At 40.8% G+C, this 24,030-nt stretch overlaps 1 protein-coding gene across 1 annotated transcript; it reads right to left on the bottom strand.

The window, feature by feature from the left end:
• Positions 1-661: 661 nt before the first annotated feature.
• Positions 662-19,546, bottom strand: rapgef5b (Rap guanine nucleotide exchange factor (GEF) 5b; the record flags this gene model as incomplete). Its single annotated transcript, XM_079227928.1, has 18 exons — positions 662-2,950; positions 3,480-3,534; positions 3,632-3,696; positions 3,819-3,906; positions 4,194-4,244; positions 4,334-4,424; positions 4,641-4,819; positions 4,927-5,049; positions 5,271-5,368; positions 6,020-6,169; positions 7,192-7,270; positions 7,468-7,498; positions 10,043-10,140; positions 10,214-10,358; positions 10,652-10,730; positions 14,636-14,736; positions 15,430-15,569; positions 19,361-19,546. 18 exons carry the CDS (start codon positions 19,544-19,546, stop codon positions 2,832-2,834), a joined length of 1,878 nt encoding a protein of 625 aa, XP_079084054.1. The 3' UTR covers positions 662-2,831.
• Positions 19,547-24,030: the final 4,484 nt, after the last annotated feature.

Here is a 24,030-nt window from a genome sequence, read left to right as displayed (position 1 = left end):
TGTGCAGTGGCAGTACAGGCCAGCAGCTGTCACATTTTGAATACAGGAGAATATAATACCTAGTCTAGTTGCCGACAATACTATAAATTAATTGAAATTATAGCCAAAATCAGTTTGCAATTTTAAAAGTGTTTTTTTTCTTCTGAAAGACACTTTTAGATTGTCAGGGCCTGATTGGGCCACTAGGGGGCGCTGTGGACCGACCACCTCATGGCCCCCACACGTTATGCGTGGTGAATGTATTAGTTGTTTCTCAGTAACTTGATTTAGCACAATATTATTTCGTAGAATATGCCATGTAAGCACAATACAAACCAAAATAATTAAAGACATTTCAATGGTTAACAAAAACGGTGTCATACTCATGCCGCCACAGAGAGGCAGTGAAGCTTCGGGGGCCGAGGTGTCTGATATTTAATTATAGGGCAGATGCACTCATTTAATGTTGAAAGGTGATTATGAATATTATTTTCTGACAAAAAAAAGAAGATTGGACCCCTTAAATGCAGAAAAGTAAGAACATTTATTATGCTTGACGGCTTGAAACACGTAGCGATGCAGACTTTATGTTCTGGTTCTGCACATATTGAGCATTTTAAACTGTCACTCTTCTGCATTCAATGGCCCTTTTTCATTTGTGTTACTACTAAATCAGTTGTGTTTCCTAGATGTACACGACTGTGTACTAACCACAAACCACACATGGACGGTACACTCCTGATGTGTGATAGCAGTACTGCTATAATTTTGATGTTTGCTATAATGTCAGGTGTAAGAGTTTACATTGAATTTGCCTGTTTAAATACATTTTTAATGTCACCACCACAGACATGTAAATATATGTTTTACAATAACCAACTTGTGACGATGAAAAATATTTTTATTGCATGCACAGTTGACACTGCTGGTCAATCCACGGTTTGCCATTTCATGCAGACCAGACAATGGTGCGTACAAAAAAACATGAAATCAAACAAATAAAAGTAATATCTGTAGAACAAATAAATAATTCTGAAATAAATTAATATCCGTAACCTGAATTTATATTGAATATAGTATAAATAGAATCAACCGTACATTGTTGTTGATACAAATAAAATTAAAATAAGATACGTACTGTTAAAGCATTTTTCTCAATCAAAAATATAGAAATACAATTTCAAGAACATAATGCAAAATTCCATTGACAAGACTTCACGCCTAACCTCAGGACAAAGGTTATTTTCAGTTGACAAATCTAGAGAATAAATATTGTACGGTATCTTCTATAACTACAAACTATACAGTTGTATACAGTATTGTTAATACACACTGTACATAAGCAAATGGCTCTATTTTTCTTTCTCTACTTTTTCTGTCTAGAAGGTGCTGTAATACTAGTTTTTTCTATTGCTCTTTACTTTTTGGGACAGTTCACCCAAAAACACAATGAAACTTAATTTAACTCTTCAATATCTATCCATACATTTACTTAATAAGGATAAAATAGTTGCGCTGTAGCTCGGTAGCATTGTGGGTTGTTGTGAGTCACTATGTCTTTGAGTTGCCCATTTTTTCAAACGCTAATTTCTGGTGAGTACCACACCGTTAAAACCAATATCTCCAAACCTCAACTCATGAAACAGTCTGGCAAAATGCACTGTATTTCAACCTGAACTTTAGACCCATCCAGATGTGTCACTACTATCTTCTGCTTCCTTTCAACTGATTGTCCACAGCTCAACTAGATGGAGATCCATATGCTTTTAAAAAGATGAACAATTAGCAGTTTGAATGGACGTTTCCTTTTCATGATATTTGGCACCAACATACGTGATTTTAAACACAATCACGTAAACACAACACTGTTGCCACACACCACAGAAATACAGCATACTTCTATTCTCACTTCATGTCCCGCTCTAATGGATCGCCTCTTCTAACAGACTTCATGGTTAAACAATAGAAAACTGGACGGTATAGGAGAATTCTGCAATGTAAAAATAGAAAATGAAAAAATAATGTGACAATGTTAGATATTTAACAATAATGTTCACCTTCTCTGTCATGTGATTCAGCTGTTGTGCATACACTGTTCTGTTTTAGTATGTGTGCATGTCTTACATCGGGGTCGCACTCTGAAGAAAACAGAAGTGTGTTTACAATATATAGGACCGATGTACTCTTTGGTTAACTCTGATGAAACAACCCCAGCTGCCAGATCTTTAAACACCACACATACAAAAAAAGTTGTACAATATCATGAGTTAATCTGCATCTCAATCACTTCATCTGATGTGATGTATGTGGTCAAAAGCTCTGGAAAGGCTAGTCGGTGCACTTTCATTTCAAACATACTGCTGTCAAGGTCGGGAATGAACTTCCATGCCCAGAACAATCATTTTCTGTAGCTTTATATCAGGTGGGAAGCACTTCACCTGCAAACAAACTCTCCACAAATTCTCCACAAGGGGGAGCTGTTGTGTTATTGGAACAGCTCTGCACCTGCCAACCTCTGCCATGTGTTGAACAGTATAGTAGTAGCAGCAGCAGATTGGGACCTGCGGATCTAGACATCCTTGTATTTTTTTCTTACCACCAGTCAGCACAGGGATCAGTGACACTGTTGTGGATCTACACACACATTTATGCATTTGACCTTTTTTCCTGCTTATTCCCATCCATGGTGAGAGTTTCCTGATTGAGCGGCTCCCTCCTGTGGTCGGCCAGGATCACGCACCGTCCTCTGATTGCTGAGTGGGTCCTGAGAGATAGATGAGACAGCGATAGATTGTTTCTTGGCAAGCCAACAGTATGGCTGACACAGTGGGAAGTGCAGTGAGAGCTGCACTCTAAGCACGAGGCTCCAGCCGGTGTGACAGTTCAAACAGAGTCTGCTGATTGTCGATGATATGCAGGTAATCAATGTAGGCTCGCACTTCTAAGCTGCTCTTCTGGGTGATGCTGTTACCTGCAGGGGAAGAACATAGTTTACCTCTAAGCTAAGGCAGCAGCATCCAGCACAACTACTGTATCTGTACTATGCACATAAATGAATGTACACTGTACATTTTCAACATATTCATATCATGTTGTTAATTACCTGGTGAAAAATATCATATCAAATCCTGTGGATGGCCATTCAAACAAACTTTTCTTTCTACATAGGACATGCCTGTATTTTGTGGAGGATAAACCGAGCCATAATCATTTTTATAACAAAAAGTGAAAGGATTGTGGACATCATGGAAAGGTAATTTAATTTATACTATGTGAAGACGGTGGAGTTAACTTTAAACTTTAAGTGTAAGTTTAAAGTTTAAGTTTATGATTCTGGACATCATGGAAAGGTAATTTAATTTAATTGAAACTATATGAAGACAGTGTTAACTGATTTTGTCGACATATTTGTTTATTTTCCCTGCAAAGACGTATGCTTATGAGTAGAATTACAAAGTCAACTTTTTATCTCATGAAATGAGGAAAGAGTGAGTACTGACCCATGTGATCTTTCTGACACTGCCGGATGAGACGCACCGTGTCCGCTATCATGTGCTGGAGATATAGATGGACACATGCGTCACTAAACATTACACATTCAGCAATACTGTATGTGTTTCCATGAAGAAGCATAATGGGTCCATGGACTCACCAGCTTTTCGAAATTGACCAGGTTGTCGTGAAATGTCTTGTTGCCTTCGTGAATAAAAGTAATATCTAAAACGGATTTAACGTTTTGTTAGTTTTCAACAACAAGTATTAGAGGTCAAATAGTTCCCAGTGCTCTCCTGCCATAGTCGGAGGTGTGTGGTATTGAAATGACAGAATAATGAATGCACCTTTCAGTAGCAGAGGGGGGAAGGGGATCTTTGGCGTCTTCATCTTCTTGAAGGAGTCCCTGTAGGCCTTGTGGTTCAGCGAGGGATCCTGTGAAGACATTTTCAAAACGAATGAGTGTAATCCTCTCGGGATGAACGTGTGTGCCTGTGCATGCATGATTTGTCCGTGGAATTATGGCATCATAAGAGACTAATGATCAACTAAAACACCTGTTTCGAAATGAAAAAACATCTGTTTGTTTCACTTCGTACGCGCCTAAGCACATGTTTGTATTCCCTGTTGCAGCTGATTCATTTCATTGATTTGTATTATTATTTCAAGACATATATATACAGTATAGTATGCACTCCCTGTGCCTGGGAATAACTACTTACTGTAACAGTCTCCAGCTCTGAAAACAGCCTTTTGAATTTCCCAGGTACTTTCTGCAGAAACAAAACAGATACTATATGCTTCCATATAAAAAGGTAGCACAGATGAAAGGAGTAGAGTACTGATAAAAGCACATCCTTACCTCCCATGTCTGACCGAGGCGGCTAACAGCTGCAGTGTTCAGGCCCATTATAATGGCAAAGAAGCAGTTGAGATTCCTCTGTGCTTTACAGCTATAAAAGATCAAGGGAGCACACGGTTCAGTCTGTTGCAGGGGCCGCAGCGCAACAGCGTGAAAGCAGATGCATTTGTATTGATCTGCCACTGGAGGGGGCAGCATCCCCACGCTACAGTCTGAACATTTCCTCCTCAATATGGAGCAAAAATTCTCGACCACAATCATTAGATCTCTAACCAAAATGAAAAATGGCGCGCGTGAAGCTACTAACTGGGCAGCGATCTTGATGAACTTCTTGATGAGCTGGACTCTTTTGCAGAGCGTTGGGCACAGCAGCACCTCGGTCATCACCCACAGCTGCACTTCATTGCAGCGCTGCAGCAGCAGCTCCAAGGCCACAGTGTGGCTGCTGCTGCTGTGGCGGCTGAAGGTGAAATAGATGAGTTCTTGCTGTAGAAAAAGAAGAAAAAAAAGACATTCTTGTTTAGCAGAGCAGGACACGCGTCACGTCTGACCCTGAGCCTTTTTTTAGTGGTATAAAGCACTGGGGTATAAACCTCGTGAATTGACTCAAAGATGGCCCAGTCGAAGTTGGTGAGAGCAACAGCCACGTCCCATGTGTCTAAACTGAGCATGCGAACCGTTCCCTGTTGCAGCTCTGTGTTGTCTGTGAACGGGTTCTGAAGAGGTGAAACAAGAAAATCTATATCAAACACACGACAACATCATGGACTCCTTAAGTTATTTTATACCGACAGTGGAGTTTTGAAGAAATGTAACGCAACATAGCAATGCTGCGTGTTGTCTTATTCGTTGCTTCTGAGCTGATGTATGACATAAGTATGTTTTGTACAGTATGTTTAATTAAGTGGGAGTGGCATATTGCTTGTGATGTTCTTACCAGGACTTCTCCCAAATCCTTCCTGCACACATGCAGTCTCCCAACTGGTCGTAAAGACTCAGAGAAGACTCGGTCGTGAGGCTGCAGGAGGAGCCTACCTGCAGGGGAGAAGACACATCACAAATAGCAGAATACCATTAAAAAAATCTGCCAGGCACCGAAGCAGCCATCAGTAGCACGAGATAAGACTCGCTGTGCCAGGCTCCACTCTGAGGTGTCACTTCAGTCACTGATAACAGACCCTGATTCACATTACTGGACTGTAAATGCTTCTCTCTTTAGCTGTTGTCACTGGGGAGATATATGGGTCAGCTGTGTTGATTACAATCTTGCATTCAGGCCTGTGCTCAATACATAACTCAATACAGGAAAAACAACTTCAAGTATGAAATATTGTGAGAAATGAAAGAATGTTGAGTTTTTCATGAAAAATATTGACTTTCAATTTCTAGTGTTGACTGCATACTATATATATTATAACCTCTTAGACTTCAGAATCGCATGTTCTGATCTATTATGTACTGAATTATGGTGTTGAACAGAAAGTCATAGAGGCTATAAATATCAAAAACAATGTTGGCACATTGAGTACAAGTCTCTCAATCCCCCAAGATCTACAAACACCAGGAAAATACACACTTGTTTATGCTTTTACATATGTATATGTATTCTGTTCAGGTTGCTGCCATTGTGCTGTAGTATAGTGCTGTTGATATGTACTCTAGCTGGTTAGTTAGAATGGTAATGACCTCCATTATAAGTGACAGCCACTAGCACCAGTTTCCCCAGTGGGACTTCCATCCTCTCTGCCACTGCCTGCAGCAGCTCCTGGGCTACGATCCCGGCATGGGCCCTCATACTCAGGAACGAGTCCATGGTAATATACACGTGACACAGCACTGTAACGGAGAGAAAATATTATTTCAGTAAGATTAAATGTAGAATTCATAGTGCGTACATGAAGTGCAGCCCTGCCCATGGCCGTATTTATGAGTTATGGAGCCCTGGCAGAAACATCTCGACCCAAATCCCTCTGTGCGTAGTGTACGTACCCCTCCAGCTGCAAGCTTCCAGTGCACACAGCAGACTAAGTTGCATTATATAACAAGAGACAAGTCAGTTGTCAGTTGCTGAAGTAATACATCATACATGGCGCCATGTTTTCTAAATTGAAACTAGATTTTATAGCTCATAATGCAGGAACCGCCTTAAAAGATATTGTGTTTTATTGGTGCAAATTTTTTTGAACATTTTCAGATAATCCAAATTTTATGATTTTGAGGCCCTTATAGGAGTCTTGGGAGTTGCCGTTTTGCTTTGAGAGCTGGTGTAAAATGTTGATGTAGGTTTTCGTTCCAGACGCAGACTCGAGCAGAGAATTTAACCATTTAGCAACCACCTTCAGTCAGGAAGAAAGCAATTAATCAGGTCACCTCATGCCACTTCTCAAACTGCAGGAGTGAAAGAATACAGTGTATAGCAGGGCTGCTTCTTAGTGAAAAGGTGACCTTGGGGAAAGCAACTGACTCGAAACCGGTCTAGTGTAACTGTGTAGTACGGCATTACTGTTGGATATACTGAATAGATTTGTCTTGATTAAGTTAAAGAGTCAGTGGGGACATTTTTTTAGGACGGTGGATATCTTCAAATCTCAGCAGATAAAGTCAAGACTGTCTATGGCCAGATAGCATGAAAGGTAACTGTTTGCTTAAGTTAAGTGAACCCGCCCTTTAAAATCAGCAGAAACTGAATATATTGAGACAAGTTATGACTCAGAAATTTGCATTTCCAAACCTTCTCATTTCTTCCCTGGAAAGACTCCCATTGTCCTACTGGTCAGACTAAATGTTTCCCATCAACAGCTTTGGAAATAACATATGTTGGGAGGAATGTGTGAAGGATGCCACGTTTTACGACTTACCTTCCTTGGTCTCCCTCTGTGGACCTCTGGACTGGAGCCCGTTCTCTTTCAAACTCAATTGGCGGACAAGTGCTTTGCCCTGAAAGAAGGAAAATGCACATTCATATTTCCTTGGAACACTGCGGGCATTTCGCTAGAACAACAGAACAATGTCTTTTGCAGGAAATATGAGGACATTAAGTTGCAACACCCAATCTCGTATACGTCAAGCTTTGTTCAACAAGATCCTCCCCGTCTTAGTGCCGTAAAGAGAACAAACACGATAACTTCTCTCACCTTTCTTTGAGGGGAATATTCATCCACCGCACTGGAAAAGGAAGAAGATGTAAATCAGTAACTGTACTTTGTCCTGAAAAACTGCTCTGCTGATTTTCCTTTCCAGCTACATCAAGTACAAAAACAACTTCACCAGTCTATATGATCAAGGTAAAGTGAATGTACATATATACTCCTCCGCAGTGTTCACTCCATTATTTAAGGTCAGCGTCAAGGCGAAATTGGAGTGCTTTGTAGATTTTAAACCTTCCAATGGGATCCCTTCATTTAATCACCTTATTCACATCAGTTACCTCTGGCTAGCATGATGGATTGCCCCGTGTCCATTATCATCCCTCAGCTTTTACTGGGCTCTGCATCACAATAGGCGTGTTGGCACAAAGCCTGCCCTGAGGGATCCCTTCATGGCTAGCAGAGGTCCTGCACTAATGAAAAACCTGATTACCACTGTATTGTCAAAACAGAGCCTGTGATTTAATTTACTCTCTTGCTCCTAAAATTTTATATATATATATATATATATATATATATATATATATATATATATATATATATAACGCCACAAGATGAGAGAGTGCAACAGAACAAGTGGTATTTGATTCTTAACCTTTCAGAAACAAGTGACTTGAGATTTGTGGCCAGATGGAAGTTGATGAGAGCAAAGAACTAATTCAGTATTCCTTCAATAAGAAATTAGACTTTTAGGCTCCTCACTCGGCAGCAGATTGCCACAAAGCAGTCAACCTTGTCCTCCCCCGGGGGGAGACTGATTGTGATAAGCTCATAAATAGTAGAGTATGTCAGTTAGTAACACCCTCACAAAGTCCACAGTTTTGGGTGTTGTGGCTCTCCCTCCCTGGATATAAACATGAATAAAGCAGGCCCCGGTAATGGCAGCAGAGTCATCTTGAATTATCCGCACTGGTTTCTAATGGGTGGCAGGTTGGAGCGTCCCCAGGGAGAAGATCTGATGGGAGGCAGTGGTTGAGGGAGGGGAAGGAGGACACGGGCGTGGCCATGTGTCTGGGGACTGGGGGATGTTTATGTTGTAATGTCGGAGAGAAATCTCATGCTTACTTTTATTAAACAGAGAAATTGTAGCGAAGTAACGGTTCTACTTTAATAACATGTAAAACAGAGCCAATATTCAACACTCAGTCGGATGTCAATTAAGAAATCAGTTTGATTTAAAGTTAGACGTATGTTTGACGCACAGTGCATCAATTATGCACACATAATGTTCAAGAAGCACTTGTCTATACATGAATCATTTAAAAGTCTAAGACCCTTGTCCAATGGTCAATCCACATAATTTATTTTCTAACTTTTGGACCGAGAGAAGGGATGTAATACTGTGAGGCTTCAGCCTACACCTTTTTGGTGATTGCTTCTATCTCTTTTTGACATTGATTCATTGTGTTGTGGCTGTGTAAGCACTTAGATACAATTTGCATCTTGCAAAGACAGAATTTGTGCCAAAATGTGTTCACTGAAATGCTCATGTGGTCATACTGTACGCTTGTTAGTGAAGCATCGATCCAACTGGAAGCCAAGTTTTGCTGGCACTAAAAACTAAGTTAACCCGTCATGATTGAATAAATCTAATATAGTGGAAATGTGGATTTTATTATTATTGTGGATTTGTCAAGTTATGAGTTATAAGCATCGTGCTTATAAAGGTCAGTATCGCTGCTGATACCAATGTGTATCAGTGCATTCTGTGTGTCTTTTCTTTTAGATTATCAATGAATAATAATTGCAAGTAAGAAGCCAAATTAGTCTGTATGCTGCATGGATGTGGGATTATACTAAATTGTGTCCAATAAACCATTAGTGTCGCATAATGTCTTCTCATAGAAAGTGACAATTCTACAGAAGCCCTGAGAGGCAAGTGAGAAAAACAAAATTCTGGTGAAGTCTGATCTAAATATTTTGTTCTCCTCTGTTTCTGATTTAGGAACAAAGGTTTTATGAAAAAGTGGTGAAAAACCTAAACGTTTTCGTAATTAACTTTTTGTCAATATCCTTTTTTTTGTGGGCAGAATTAGTATTACAACAACAAACACACCAAAATTATCCTGATAAAAAAACACCGGCCAACTGTTTCACAGATGAAAAACATTTAAGGAACTGAGCAAGGCAAAAGTGTTTTATAAATTATAAACACAGGAGAGAAAACAAATGATATCACATTTCCAAAAGCATCAGAATTAGTTTTCTCACTTGCCTGTCGGGTCTTCTGTACATTTCTGATACTGTCATTAATTATAAAGAGTCCTGTATTTCCTCAATTTTGGAGATTCGCAATAAAGAGCTCTTTGACCTTCGTATTTCCGCGCATAACAATCCAGAACACTGCAATTACTCTTCAGTCTCTGAATGCGTTCATTGATGAGACTAAATAAAGGCAAGCAGAGAAGCAGCTCTTTCTTTGCACTCAGAGACCAGCTAGTGTCTCGGCTTCATTTCAGCACTCCAACAGCCATAGTCATACTCACTCTTGTACACACTCGGACTCGATATCAATAAATACATCAGTCTCCCAGTGTTATGTATAAGTTATGTGGTCACTCACTGTCTGCGATGCAGCTGGTACAGTTTCTGCAGTTCCCTCACATCCTTCTCCAGCAGTGGGTGCTCATAGAGATCATCCAACACGTAACGATACAAAGTCTGGAAGGAAATGTCAATTTTCATATCTCCCCTATTAAATTCCACCCTTTTCCTAGTGCATTACATTCCCTACCTTCATGAACAGTTTGACGTGCTCGTCTTCCCTCAGAAAGTCTTTGCAAAGGGCCATCCACTGTGACACCAGGTGCAGGACTTTCCGTTTCCTCTCCAGAGTCTCTTTCCTGTCCTCTTTCCCTCTGTGTCGCTTGGTGCAATAGGTGGGTTTCAGTTAAGGCTTCAGCACAGATGGAGAGCGAGATCTATTTGCCGACATCAAGTGCATGAAGCATGAATAAAGCCAGCGAGTGTGTGATGTTGATTTAAGGACAGGCAGCTAGAGACTGTTGGATGAACACAGTTGAGTGAAGTGGAGCAGCTTTGACACAATAAAGCAGTCATGTTTTTGTATGAAACATCTATGTCTGCCTGTAGTGTTCACAAAAAAAATGAGGTTGTATTGTTTGAATCTTTGCAATAATGGTCCTGTGAAAAGCCCTGTGTTGAAGGATATTGCCCCAGCAGAGCTTGGCATAAATCACTGGTTGACATGAACACTGGGTAGGTCAGCAGAACATCATCCAGAAGTGTATCTGCAAAGACAAACACATGATTGACAATGAATAAAAGACAGTATAGTTTCTCTATAACTTTAGAAACAATCCAACCGTTACTTGTTCCATTGATTTATTAAATATACAAGATGTACAAGACGAGAAAAACTTAAAACAAGTTGAAATTCTATGCAGACCATCGAATACATAAGTCCTACGTACACCGCCTCATTAGGTTTATATTACGGATGCTGGAGGGCAACTGTATGATTCATGTTTGCTGAGCTGCACATACAGTATCCTGAATTCTTAATTGAGAAGGCATTGCCGAGAATTGACTTCAATCTTTTCCTATTCCATCTTAAAAATACCAGCTCATTCTTTGCAGCAAATACCAGTCAACAAGCACTAAGTAGAGGCATTTCTCTGAGGCAAGCATAGTGTGAGAAACCTTTCAATGGCACATTATTCTTCATAGTCAGTCTCAGATAATTGCTTGTACTGAAACCACGGAAGAACATTTTGCTCCAACAAGTTCAAACAAGCCCATGACTTTATCTTCAATCTCACACATTTGCTTTTGCCGGCTGTATCAGTAAAGATAAGTCAATAATGTGTCTGTTGACTCTCTCTGACCTTTGATGAAGTCTATGCTTTCATTGTGAATATCTCACAGCAAAAAAGCCATCTGATGTTGCTTAGCCATCATCCTAATATGTTTACAAGCAACCACTGGATCCTTGTGTGATTTTTTCCCCAAGGTTACACTTGGGTAAGTGTTTCTGTAAATGGATTCAATCAAAGCAAATGGATCACCAGCTCACTTTGATAAGTCCAGGTATCATCCAATGTGCTTACAGGCTACATCATCACAACACTTTATTATTTACCACGTTAAGACTAAAGAAGTCAGTTCTTTTCAAAATCACACTCAGAGGCCCTTCCCAGAATCTCTTATTAAAGGGAAAGTCATTATTGTCCTGACATTACAGCAAGCTGTAAAAATGCATAAATTGACATTCAAGCCGTTAAAATAAATTTCTGAGGTGTAAAAAGAAAAGAGAAGGACAGACAATAAGTCCAAGACATGATGTCTGGCCACAAGCAAAAAGCTTTACAAATCCTCTTAGAGCCAACGTCGTCTCAGCCCCTCTGTAAGTGTGCCTCATACCAAGAATTGTAAATTCTCCCTTTTAATTTCAAACTGGCTTCCCAGGGCCTTTGTGTGCGTTCTGGTCCACAGGACTCCCCGACATCATTATGGTAATCCGTGCAGAGCAGCTGTGGATGCGTCACTCACTGCTTATGAGAGGACACACACTCAAACTTGTGTAGTTCCCATAAAGAATACAGTAACGCACCTTAACGCACAGCCAGAAAAACAACACACACAAGATTACCCACACACCCAGATACTGTACTGTACCTCCACACACACACATACATACACAGACACACACACACATTCACGAAGCACTACTCACTCATTCTGTTATGTATTTTCTCCAAGCTATCTTCACTACACTTTTTCAACAGCTTATACATCACTCCCCAGGCTGCACACTCTGCTAGGTTTTTGAAGTTGGAAAAACAGAATAAATATTTAATTTTACGACCTAAAGTCATATTCTCAAGGTCTTTTTTTTTGGTAACACAGCACAAAAAAACAGGGAATGTCCTGCAGTGTAGATTTAATCCAAACAGTTTGCAGGAGATGTGTTGACCCACAAACAGTTGTGTATGAACTGTGCTGTATAAATCACGTTTAACTAACTGTTTGGCTGATTTGTGACTCCTACACATCACATACAAGTGAATGTAGGAGAAATCTGAACCTTCCAGTATTCTAAACTGCTGTTTAGTACTCAGAATCCTGCTTTCTGGCAGCCAAAAATTAATTTTGTTTCCTTTTCAGAGGAAATGCAGAATGGATTCAATGAGTCACCTCGTCCATCTCCTGTGAAATCAATCAAACTGTCAATCCACCTGCCAATTACTTCTGCATTTCAATAAGAGCTCATAAAATTGATCGCTGCAGCCTTTGAAATAAGCGTGTTAATGTGTCACTTATTGGCTCAGTAAGCACCAGAAGACATCCCCTTTGTGTAAAAGACTTAAACTACTCCGATAGTCGGTAATTAGACATTTTTAATCTTATATCCGCTCATTTAATGTGATGCTTTCTTCCCTACAGATAAGCATCAACATCTCCGCACATGGTGCATCAGTGAAAGAGCTGAAACATCCTCTCATTACAAACACAAATGTCGCATTATATGTTTTTTAGAGCTGGAAGTGTGCAGAATTTGTAGAGAGCAAGAATCAATAGCTGCACTGAGATTGGGCACAAGGAGAAGGCAACACTGAACTCTTGTGAATGCTCGCCCACAGAAGGAAAGGTTAGCATTAAAGAGCTAACCACTAGACTACTGCAGTAGTTCATGTTTGATTTTACCAGAAAAGTGCCATCTTCTGCAGTAAGCTCCTCTGCATTCTTAATGTTGTGTCCTGAGTATAGATGCAAGCGCGTGCCACCATGATGAGTTCAAATTGGCTTTCTAATGTGCAGTACAGCATGGAAGTCATAAACTCAGCATCAATAACTTGCTGCAACCATCAGTCAAGTTGTCTCTCTGAGCCATCCTGTTGAAAGGAAGAGCAAACTCGGCCGCGTGGTGGATGTTCAAATAAATCTCTTTTTTTTCAAGGATCCTGTGCTATCGTGCCTCTGGTGAGCTGAACCTCCAAAGGCACACTCGGCACAGAGAGAGCGAAGGCCAGACAAAGTCTGACTATTAAACTATTAAAAAATCACTGAGTGTGGATTAATTGCTGATCAGGACTCAGTTCATTCCTTCTCCTGCTCAGGTCTCTGGCTTTTTGACCCTGGGATATCGCTCAGCATGCATCCTGCTCTGGTCCACAGCTCCCTGTGGAGGCTTCCCTTCAATACACTCATTGCAAGATGAGCTATTGGTGAGTGATTCATCAGCAACACACTGCTTACTGAACCCAAATGGCATTCGCTAAAACGGTTTGGGTTAGTTGTAAATACACCCATTTGTCTGCTAATTCAGCTCCATGTTTCACATATTAACAAATACTCAAAAATAGCAATGACATATGTGATTAAACATAAAACATAACTCTCCCATTCATGTTTTATGCAGCATTTTCCATCTGCAGGCACTTCTCCCCAGAGGACATTGAGATCAATTGCATTCACTTTGTCATCAGAATGAGTAATGATCTCTGGTACGGGGATAGCCAGCCTCCATCCCGATGAGAGATCATCTGTGACCATCTCCAAGGGAAAATCTCCTTTTTCTTCCCTTCTGTTTCCCCTTTTCTCGCTTGCGTTCTTCCTTTGCTTGTCTGACTGTGCTACTGCTCTCCATCGTCATCTCCCCTCAAAACATCTTTCCAGATCAGTCAACTGAGTCTCCTCTGCCTTGGCAACAGTGTCACATTATCATGTACCTGCTGGGATGAGAGGAAATGTGCTCATTTGTCGTCGCTGTGAGGCTGAACTGCATAGCACGGCATTAATCAAAAGATATGAGCAACATTTATCTCTGTCGACGGCTTCTAAATGGCTCAAACTTAGAGGCATTCTGGGAATGATAGCACATGATTATCCAAGTAATGTTGCCCAGAGGGAGGTTGTTGTCTCAGCTCCTCTGAGAGAGAGAAGGATGGTGAGGAGAGAGACTGAAACAGAAAGTAAGGGAGTTATTTCTGTCTTTCGCTCTCTATATCTTTCACAAACACACACACATACACATCTGTAGACCTGCATCAGCAGCACACCATCTTAACAATGTAGTCATAAAGTTGTCTAGGTGCCATCTACTAACTCAATATTCTCCTATTTTGTATTTTAACCCAGTAGGGACAACATGGATGAGAAAGGTGTTTTAGGACTTTAAGGTACTTGTGCTGACCTGACTCTTTGCTGGGTGTTGTCCCCTGGTCGTCATCCAGTGTCAGGTCGTTCAGCAAGTGCTCCAGGATCTTCTCTGGCGTCCCCGATACCACCACGTACCTGTCGGACACAACAGAGTCAGTGGACGAGTCCTCCTCCATCGAGGACAGAGAGCGGCTGCTGCTCCACTCCTCCTCTCCTTCCGCTCCCTCATCGTCTATGTAGCGAAAGTAGGGGACGTCAAAGGTGGGCATCGTCAGCGGCTCTGCCCGGCTGGTGCTGTCGTTGCTGCTGTCCACGGAGCCCTCCTCCTCGTCCTCGTCCTCCTCCTGCTCCACCAAGGCAGCATGCAGCAGCCTGCCCTCCTCCTGCAGCAGGTTCGGGGGCTGTGGCTGAGATCCCATCCTTGCAGAGTCCCTGTGCCCTCACACCGGCGATGTTGCCGTGGTTACTTCTGCATGCCCCTTTTACCAATCCATCCATCCATCCATCCACCTGCAGCTGCTACAGCCCGGAGTCCACAGCTGTCTATCCCTCAAGCACCCTGAGGTCTCCCGGTACTTTATGTTCACGGCTGAAAAAAGCTCCTGAATTACTTGAATGGGAAGCCAGCTAGCAGCCTCGCAGTCCCATGCTGCTCACTTATATGTATTTAATGTAGTCATTTATGTGTAGGGAGTTGTGATGTATGCATGCCTGTGCGAGTGAGCGATCCAGAGAGACAGAGAGCGAGAATGATGAGAGGGAGAGTGCTGAGGGAGAGAAACAGAGAGAGGGAGGGAATCTAGGAAGGAGGGGACTGGAGAGGCTTACCTCCTGCTCCTCGCCTCCACTCTCCCTCCTCCCCTCGCTGTTGCAGAGAGGGCTGGCTGCTCTGATGATATTCTCTGGAGAACCAGCACATCGTGGCCCCTCTCCCTCAGACACAGGCGGACTGCTTCGTCACTTTGGGGCTGGACAGAGAGAGGAGGGAGGGAGGGAGGGAGGCAGTGTGTTATCACCAAGGAGATTCCCCTGTATTTTCTCCCACTCACATAAATCACCACTGATTTCCATCATAATGCTCGGTCAAAGCAAGCACTGTAAATGAAAGAGAATTTCCATATATCATTATTCAGTGCTTATCGGTGGAGCCCATTCAGGGATTAACATAGAAGACTCGCTCAGATTTTAATTACCAAATCCTATGTAGAGCCTATTTAATTCTGGGTGGTGTCTAGAGACAATCTGTTTTTAAGATGTCAAAGGGTTAAACTCTGCACCATACCAAAAGTTTAGACTTGCATCTAAAATGGTAAACCCTTGTTTTATGATCACCATGAGGTACTTTAATGCAAAATTCATCCTCATTCTCTCTCTCTCTCTCTCTCTCTCTCTCTCTCTCTCACACACACACACAATGTTTTCAATCAAAGCCTCCGTGAAAAACTAAAAAAATCTCCTCTATCCCACTTACAGACCAATACAATTTAAAATTGTTTGATTATAAATATCTTAAGTCTATGGATGGCTGGTAGCTGCTTGACAATGGAGGGTCTGGAACAGAGATAGTCTTAATGAGGAGTTCATTGTATGGTGCACACATCCTGCATCAGCTACTGTGCACACACACACACACACACTCACACACACACACACACACACACACACACACACACACACACACACACACACACACAGTCCTCAGCCATCAGTCAATCCAACACAAGCCTCTCTGCGAATGCAATTAGCCAGGCAGACAGACTGGAAGCGGTTGCAGTTTTTCTGCCCTGATTGCCTCTTTTGCAGAGACTTACATGACTTCCTGGCACATTAACACTTATCTGTGGACAAACATACACAAATAGACATGCTGTAGATGCACAACACATACACTGATGAATGCATCAACGTAACATGCAAATGTGCACAATATCTCATACAACACTGACACATAATTGTGTCCACCACTTGGCGGGCCACATTTTAGCAATAACATTTAACAGTTCAACAGTGACATCTATAAACAGCAGAGATGCTTTCAAAGCCTCAGAAAAAAAACATTCATGGCAATGTTTGCTGGCAGTTCCTTCAGTGCTGTGATTTATGACTCGAAGCAAAGTTTACATGTCTGTTAAAGTGACAACTTCTGAATTTGTTTCCTTCTTCGTCGTAATCATACATACACGCATGTGTATATAATAATCGTTTTCATGGTGTTACGGGTGTGTCCTGTGTAATAACAGACTGTATTGTCCTGCAGGACCTATGACGTAATGTTAGAGGCGGGACAAAAAGCAAAGACCTAGAGAATTTCCATAAAAGGAAGGCTGCACTGATTAGCTTTCTGGTTCTTAGGGGGAAAAACATTGATAGTTACATTTCTATCAAGACGTGACGTACACTGTGTGCTCTTATCTTTATCAAAACACATTGTTTTTGACTGACTAAGCCCAACAGCAAAGCAAGTTGAATCCTTGACTGTAATTAACAGAACGTCTCAGTGTACTGTTTACGGGTCCAACAGCAAACAAACCTCTCCTCACTATGAATTATTGATCCTGCCTCTGTGGCTTCAGGCCACTTCTCAGTGTGCCCTGGGCTTTGTGGTTACCAGTGTCATCCTAAAAAAAGCACAATCAGGCCTCTCGAGTGGAAGTTCGTAATGAGACAGAGTACAGGGGCCACAGTTTCTCCCCTTGCCTGGAGGGGACCTCGGCGGACTCACAGTCAGCACCGAAGTCCTCCCAACATGGACACCATCAGCAGGCGAGTAAACACTACTTATCAGGCCTCTGCACAAAGACAAGTCCCGCCAAAAGTGTACTGTTTCTCTTTCAGGGTTCCGGTTGCATTCTGCTGGCTCGGGTTGGACACTTTCTGTCTGCATGTCTCTGAGCTGCTGCAGCAGCTCTGGTACGCATGGTATGGGACACTTAAAGAGACCTGGAAGGTGTCCGCCCTGACAGGGTGCAGATTGGACTCAAGGAGGAGTGTGGATCAAACAGAACGGGGAGATGAGGAAGAATAAGACCAAAGATTTATACATCAGTGTTGTTTTCAAAGAACCCTTTGATGCAGACGCATTTCATTATCTCCAAATAGTAATTAGCTGAAATTCCTGGGTTAAGCTCTGATAATATGATGTAAACAATAGTATGTGCAAATTATGCATACTATTTGCACATAATCTTTTTTTATTCTTCATGCACAGCAGCTCTATGTTCTATTTATATGGTCGGAGCAAAGGAAAAATAAAGATTATTGATGAAATGTTATGTAAGGTATAAGAAAACTGTCAAATGCAATTGATGATCATACAACTAATGTATTTGATACCCCAGAATAATTAAAAATAGTGAGTATGCAATCGAACAAAAGAACATATGATTCCCAAAATTAAAACGGTAAACTATTATATTTAAACCTAATGAGCTTTTACATTAAAATGGATATTGAATAGTCCCTGCACCAGAATATCTGATACATGTTCACAGACTTGCAGTCTACCATAAAGCATCCCTGTTTCTGCCAGCTGGGATTTAGCTGATTTCTATGCTCTTATATGTCTGGGCTTAGATATTTATACAAGTCACATGTAACACAGTATGCATTGTAGCATCATTGGATTACTTTAAACCATTCTATAATCTAGAAACACTGACAGATAATCTCACATAATCTTAATATTTCTACTTAATGCCAAGCATTAAATGCATCACATCATCTGATCTGGCCATTACCACTAGGATTATATAAATAAAACATGTCACTAGTCATTGGTATACTATTTTTCTATATGAGAAACTTGACACAATGCATGTCACTAAAACAACAAAGGTAAAACATATTGTTGTATTATGCGGCACCAATACGCAGATTGGTAGTTTAGTGCAGACGAAAGGTCATTATATTGAATAACGACATTGATAAAGAGATCTAGCCTTGTGTTCGCAGAAAAGGTCTAAGACTCAATGCACTGGAATCCACCCTAAAACCATACAATGTCTTGGCATGGTGGTCCGGCCACTTGACACAACTTTTCCTGTCATTGTTGTTCATTTCAGCACACAGAAAACAGCTGGCAGGAAGGGAGAAGCTGAGCCCACTATAAGGTCAGCCAATCAGACGTCTCCTACGCAGCCAACTGGCAGGTGATGTAATGTTTTTAAATGGTGTGCAGGCTGAACTGAACATTTAGTACCTGTATTTAGATTTTCAAGGACGCTTCCATACTGAGAGACATTTTTATGCAAATGACTGTAATGCATTCTACAATATTCTGTTCTATTCTTACATCTCTTTGGCAGCCGTCTCGAGACTTTTTGGTATATTGAATCTTAAGACGCTATTTGTAGTCTGGACAGAATTTAAATGACAACATTCATCTTCAGAAAAAGCAGAGACACTAAAGAATGTATGGAGGCCAACAAAACAACCAATTTAAAGCAGACCACCACATAGAGTGTGAAAAACGATGGCACAATGCTCACCGAAAAGCAGCATAAAACCCCAGTCAAGAGTCAAATGGACTAATCACTGAATTTTTGAGGATCATAATGACATAAAGAGGACTATCTGATAAGCGGCTTGACAGATTTTTTCACTGTGATGTTCAGGGAACTGCATCAAAGAGTGCCGCATTTCACACTAAAGCTGTGGTTCCGCATATTTATGAAAATAGTTTTTCTTAAGTTACATATATATGTACAGCATATTATAAAAGTGAACGTTCCGTCTGCAGCAGTGTTGTTGTGCATCTCACCTCGCTTGTTCTCTCTGAGCCCTTGTTGTGGTTCTGCAGGAAGCGGCAGCCGTCCTTGGCCAGTCTCTGGACCACCTCCAGTCTGGACAGGTCCTCCTTGTCTCCTTGCATGTGTATCCTCATGCTCCCCGGCTGCAGCGCAGGGGACACGGTGAACATGTACCTCAGGCCACAGTCCCACGACATCGCAGACTCACAAACAACTGGCTGTCCACCAGGCAAAACAGCAGGACTACTCTTTTAAAAAAGTGGAAGAGCAGGTGAGGAGTGTATGAATGCAAAAATAAAGAAAGAGTGTATGTATAGTGTGTGTTTCATTCCAGGTGAGTTGGAGAGTCTTCTGTCACTGCAGCCAAACTAAATCCCAGTCCCCACACATCTATAGCTGTAGTAGCAGGAACAAAGACTTCATCAAATGGACTCCAGGTATCTGTGCGTGCTTGGCTTTACTGAGAGTGAATAACAGATTCCCTCTCTCTGTCCTTTGCTTGCTTTTTACCACTGGGGAGGGGAGTGAGTTCGGAACATGGTGGCTTCAGGAAACATCTGGTGAGCCGGACAGCCCCAAAAAGGAAGTTTCGAAATCTCCCGAAAGCAGGAGTGTAGATTCAGGATTGGGCAGGGTACATTACACTGGAGGGTCAAACACTTGTGAGGGTGTAGATGCATTATGTGTGTGGTGGAAAATCTGACACAAGCTCAGAAAACAACTCTGAACTGTTTTCAGTCTGAATGAATGCAATCCAGTAAACTAGTGTCACCTACAAGCAGCTCCTAGAGAAAAAGCATACACATGTACATTGGTGACCGATAACAAAGCCCTTTGTGGCCCTAACAATGCTGTGGAGCAAAGCTTTGTTGCGCTGTCCACGTACAGTTGTATCTTGTCTTCTACCATCACAAAGTGTCTGTTTGTATTAAAGATCACCGACTTGTCAAACACTTGCTAATTAAATGGAGCTTGTTTGCTGCGTAACGTGGTTACAGAAGCACCAGCGTGATCCTGCATGTATTGAGCAAGGTAAAGCAAGGACATTAATCCTTCCCATGAACACTTTATCTATTAGTGTTATATATTTTTCCCCTCTGTCAGCAGTGTGATGCTTCACTGGGTCCTTGCAAAGCCATTCAATTGTGCTGCTCTTCCAAACTGCTGATACAGCAAACTGCAGAATGAGAAAAGGTCCCCATCTCTTGGTGGTGTTTCTCTTGCATGTGATATTGATACATAATTTCACAATGCCCTTTTGTTCTTTCAAAGTAAATGATTGGGAAGATGTCCATTGCCCTCATAATACAATATATGTATTTAAAAGTGTATATCAGCCTATTTCTGCATAACTTCAGTTAAATAATTTCATCCCTCAACTCTTTAATGGGACTTAATTCTACCTTGGGTCTCTATATTCAGAACGCGCTGATAAAGCTTCCTTATCATTTTAATTAAAAAAAGTAGGTGTTGTTAAAAATTGTCCTCAGCTTATTGGTTCTACAAAACAGCCTTTTTTTATTTTACCTTATCCTTGATTTAAATATGTATATATAGTTAACTGCCACTGTACTATATGTTACTGTTGTTTCTAAGTAGGTTATCCTATACTGTTCTATATTAAACTCAGGAAATTGTTGGCCCTGAATGTCTAAAAACAACCTTGTCTTCCTTCCTGCTCCTTCTGAGAGAACTAGTATAGACAAAGCCAGGAGGACAACTATAGCTTTAATATGCTACCACTGACCCAGTTTCTCAAGTAGATGAATTGCAAAGTGAGAATGCCTAAAGTCAGACTTGTTAGCAAGCTTGCTCTAAAACCGTTGTCTTCATCCAGGGACTACCATGACAACCATGGGCCCTTCACTGTTACTGTAGGCCTGCGGCACTGTAAAAGAATAAAACAGTGATGAAACTCTACTGAGCTTGTTGCAGTAAACCCTTTCTAAAATAATATCCAGTTAGATCCAGTTACAGAAATTCAACAGCTGCACAATCTCGTAAAAATTAAAGATATTTAACAGCAGGAACAATAACATCACCTTATTGAATGAATCTATCCCATGTTTTCTGCATTATTACCGTACTGTATTTGTGTAGCACAAATCAACATTAGACACAAGGGAAATGAATGTGATCCCTGGTTGGGTTCTATCAGACATGGAGGCTAGTTTTAGCAGACCATGGTGGGGACAGTTTGATAAACATTAAGGAAAATTGAAGAACCATACAGCATGTCATGTAATATGTGTTTCTGGTAATATGTCAATACTTTAAAAACACTGCGGGTTTCTAGATTCTTCAAAGATGTTTCTCTACAGCTAGAATATAAAATATCCCATCTTCTACCCACAACAGTTTTTTTTTAACACCTAGTTTCTATATATTGGGAGTTGTTTTATATTGGGAAATACCTGAAACTACTGCAGTCTAATACAACAATTTTAAAATAAATCCTATTTCATGAATGTTGTGTTTTTGTTGAAACTTAAAGCAGGTATAATATTTTAATAATGACAATGTATCCAAAACATAGACCCAACACCATCAACAACGGTAACTTTATGATGCATTGGAGAGCATTCACTTAAATGCACCTACGGTAAGTTGTGCCGACCACCAATTAAACCCAAAGAGGAAGATCTGTCACTTCCGGTTCCCATCTTGACTGAACAAGAGTAGCAATTAGGTGAAAACATGGGTTCAACCCACGGATAATTGTTTTTTGTTACGGAACAGGACCACGGTGAGCAGGACCCACAAGCAGACACAAGGCGAGGTAGTTTTTTTTTTTTTTTTTATACAAATAAAAAAAAAAAGCTTTAGTACAGGTAAACACTCACGGACGTCAAAAGACAAACTAGCCCAGGACAGGGAGTTGACACAGACTAAATACACAGGGGAACGAGACACAGGTGGAAACAATGAGGGCGGGGATTGCAATCACACAGGAGGGCGGCACACGAGGAGGGAGGAGTCTGGAACGAGAGACAAGGAGACTGACAGACAACACAACAGAAACAGACAGTGAACACTGAAGTACCCAGAAAGTCTGCGCGTAACATTTGTATCGTGGATAAAAGAACCGGTTCATCCATTCAAAACATTGCTAAGTCTTGTCAAACAACTTTATTTTCAAAGTTGTTCTCTTCAGAAAATCATTAGCCCTGTGACTGATGTTGTTAGTTAGCGTTAGCTGGTAACATGAATCACGTTAAATCTCAAAACGGTGTTTAGCACGTTAGCGTTAACGTTACGTGAGCTACAACTGTTAGCTAGCTTAATACATGGCAGCACCATGTAGTACACCTCAGCAACAAACACATAAACGACCCGTACATTTGGTGAAATATGTGCTGCTTGGTACAATACAATACACACTTACTGTTTGTATTGCTTTTTAGTCCCTGGTTTGTATTTCTGTTGTGTGTTCCTGATTCTAGCATAGAGGGGGAGCCGTTTAGCAGGTTACGGTGATATCATCAATGTTGCTTTTGGGATTTCCTCCACCATTTTAATGATATTTAAAATAATAAAAGCCCTATTATATTGCTAGGTGGGTTCAACTTTAAAATATAATTTATATAGGGTAGGCATAGATTTGACTTCACAGTATGTCATTACATTAAAAAAATGTAATTAGCAAGGCTTAGAGAGTTATCGCCTTTACGCATCTAAACCTGAATGATGTCAAGTAGTCACCTGAACTTGGCATAGCTGCACAACACGAAACCTAGACTCTTGCATAGTAATAATTGACTGTTGAAATCGATTCATTTTCCAGAACGATATTCATCAGGCCTGCAATGTTGTGTACAGCTTCCAGTAAAATAGCCTCCCACTCCAACAACAGTTCTTCCTGGCAAGATGCCTTTACGAGACTACATGACTTCTGCTGCTGATACTATTCAGTACTTGCGGTAAACCAGTAAATCAGAACTCTTTCAATGGTGGCAATATTGAAGGATACCATTTAGTTCTTTCCTGTTTATGCTCATCTATAATTAAAAAGAGTTTACATCATGGTGATGTCAAACTGGACAAAAAAAAAAGACTGGATTTCCATGTCCTTCAATTCTGAATGCTCTCCCTCTCGTTTCATTATTCTATCCACCCTCATATGTCCTCCTGTGGATAATAGTTTTCAATATTAGAATCACTCTTAAATGATGCTGACTATTTATTGAAAATTTGAGAGTTAAGATAGGTTGTAAACATACTGTGTATGTATTGTGTCTCATTTTTACAGGAATGGTGCACTTGTATACTGGCATGATGCTGACCATTTAACGTTACATTGACCTCTACTGGACACAAAGACCCTACATACATTTGCATATGGCTACTGTACGTTCCCTGGTCCTTATTTATCTGTCAATGTTAGATTTGTTCTCCTTCTTACAGTCTACCTGTTTATTTCTGCCTATGTGCATAGCCTTGTGGTTGTTACAGGTTATTCTGATTGATAATGAATTAATTCTTCATGTGGTACTATATCTCAGGTTATATAAGCTTTCTAGTAGTTGTCAGCCAAATCTCTTATACCCTTCTGTAAATGTGTGTGTGTGTGTGTGTGTGTGTATAATACATATATATATATATATATATATATATATATATATGTATGTATATATATACGTATATATATATATATATATATATATATATATATATATATATA

Source organism: Taurulus bubalis, assembly GCF_910589615.1.
Source record: "Taurulus bubalis genome assembly, chromosome: 12".
NCBI lineage: Eukaryota > Metazoa > Chordata > Actinopteri > Perciformes > Cottidae > Taurulus > Taurulus bubalis.
Note: the sequence above shows the minus strand (reverse complement) of the source record. Positions and strands in the feature narration are given on the sequence as shown.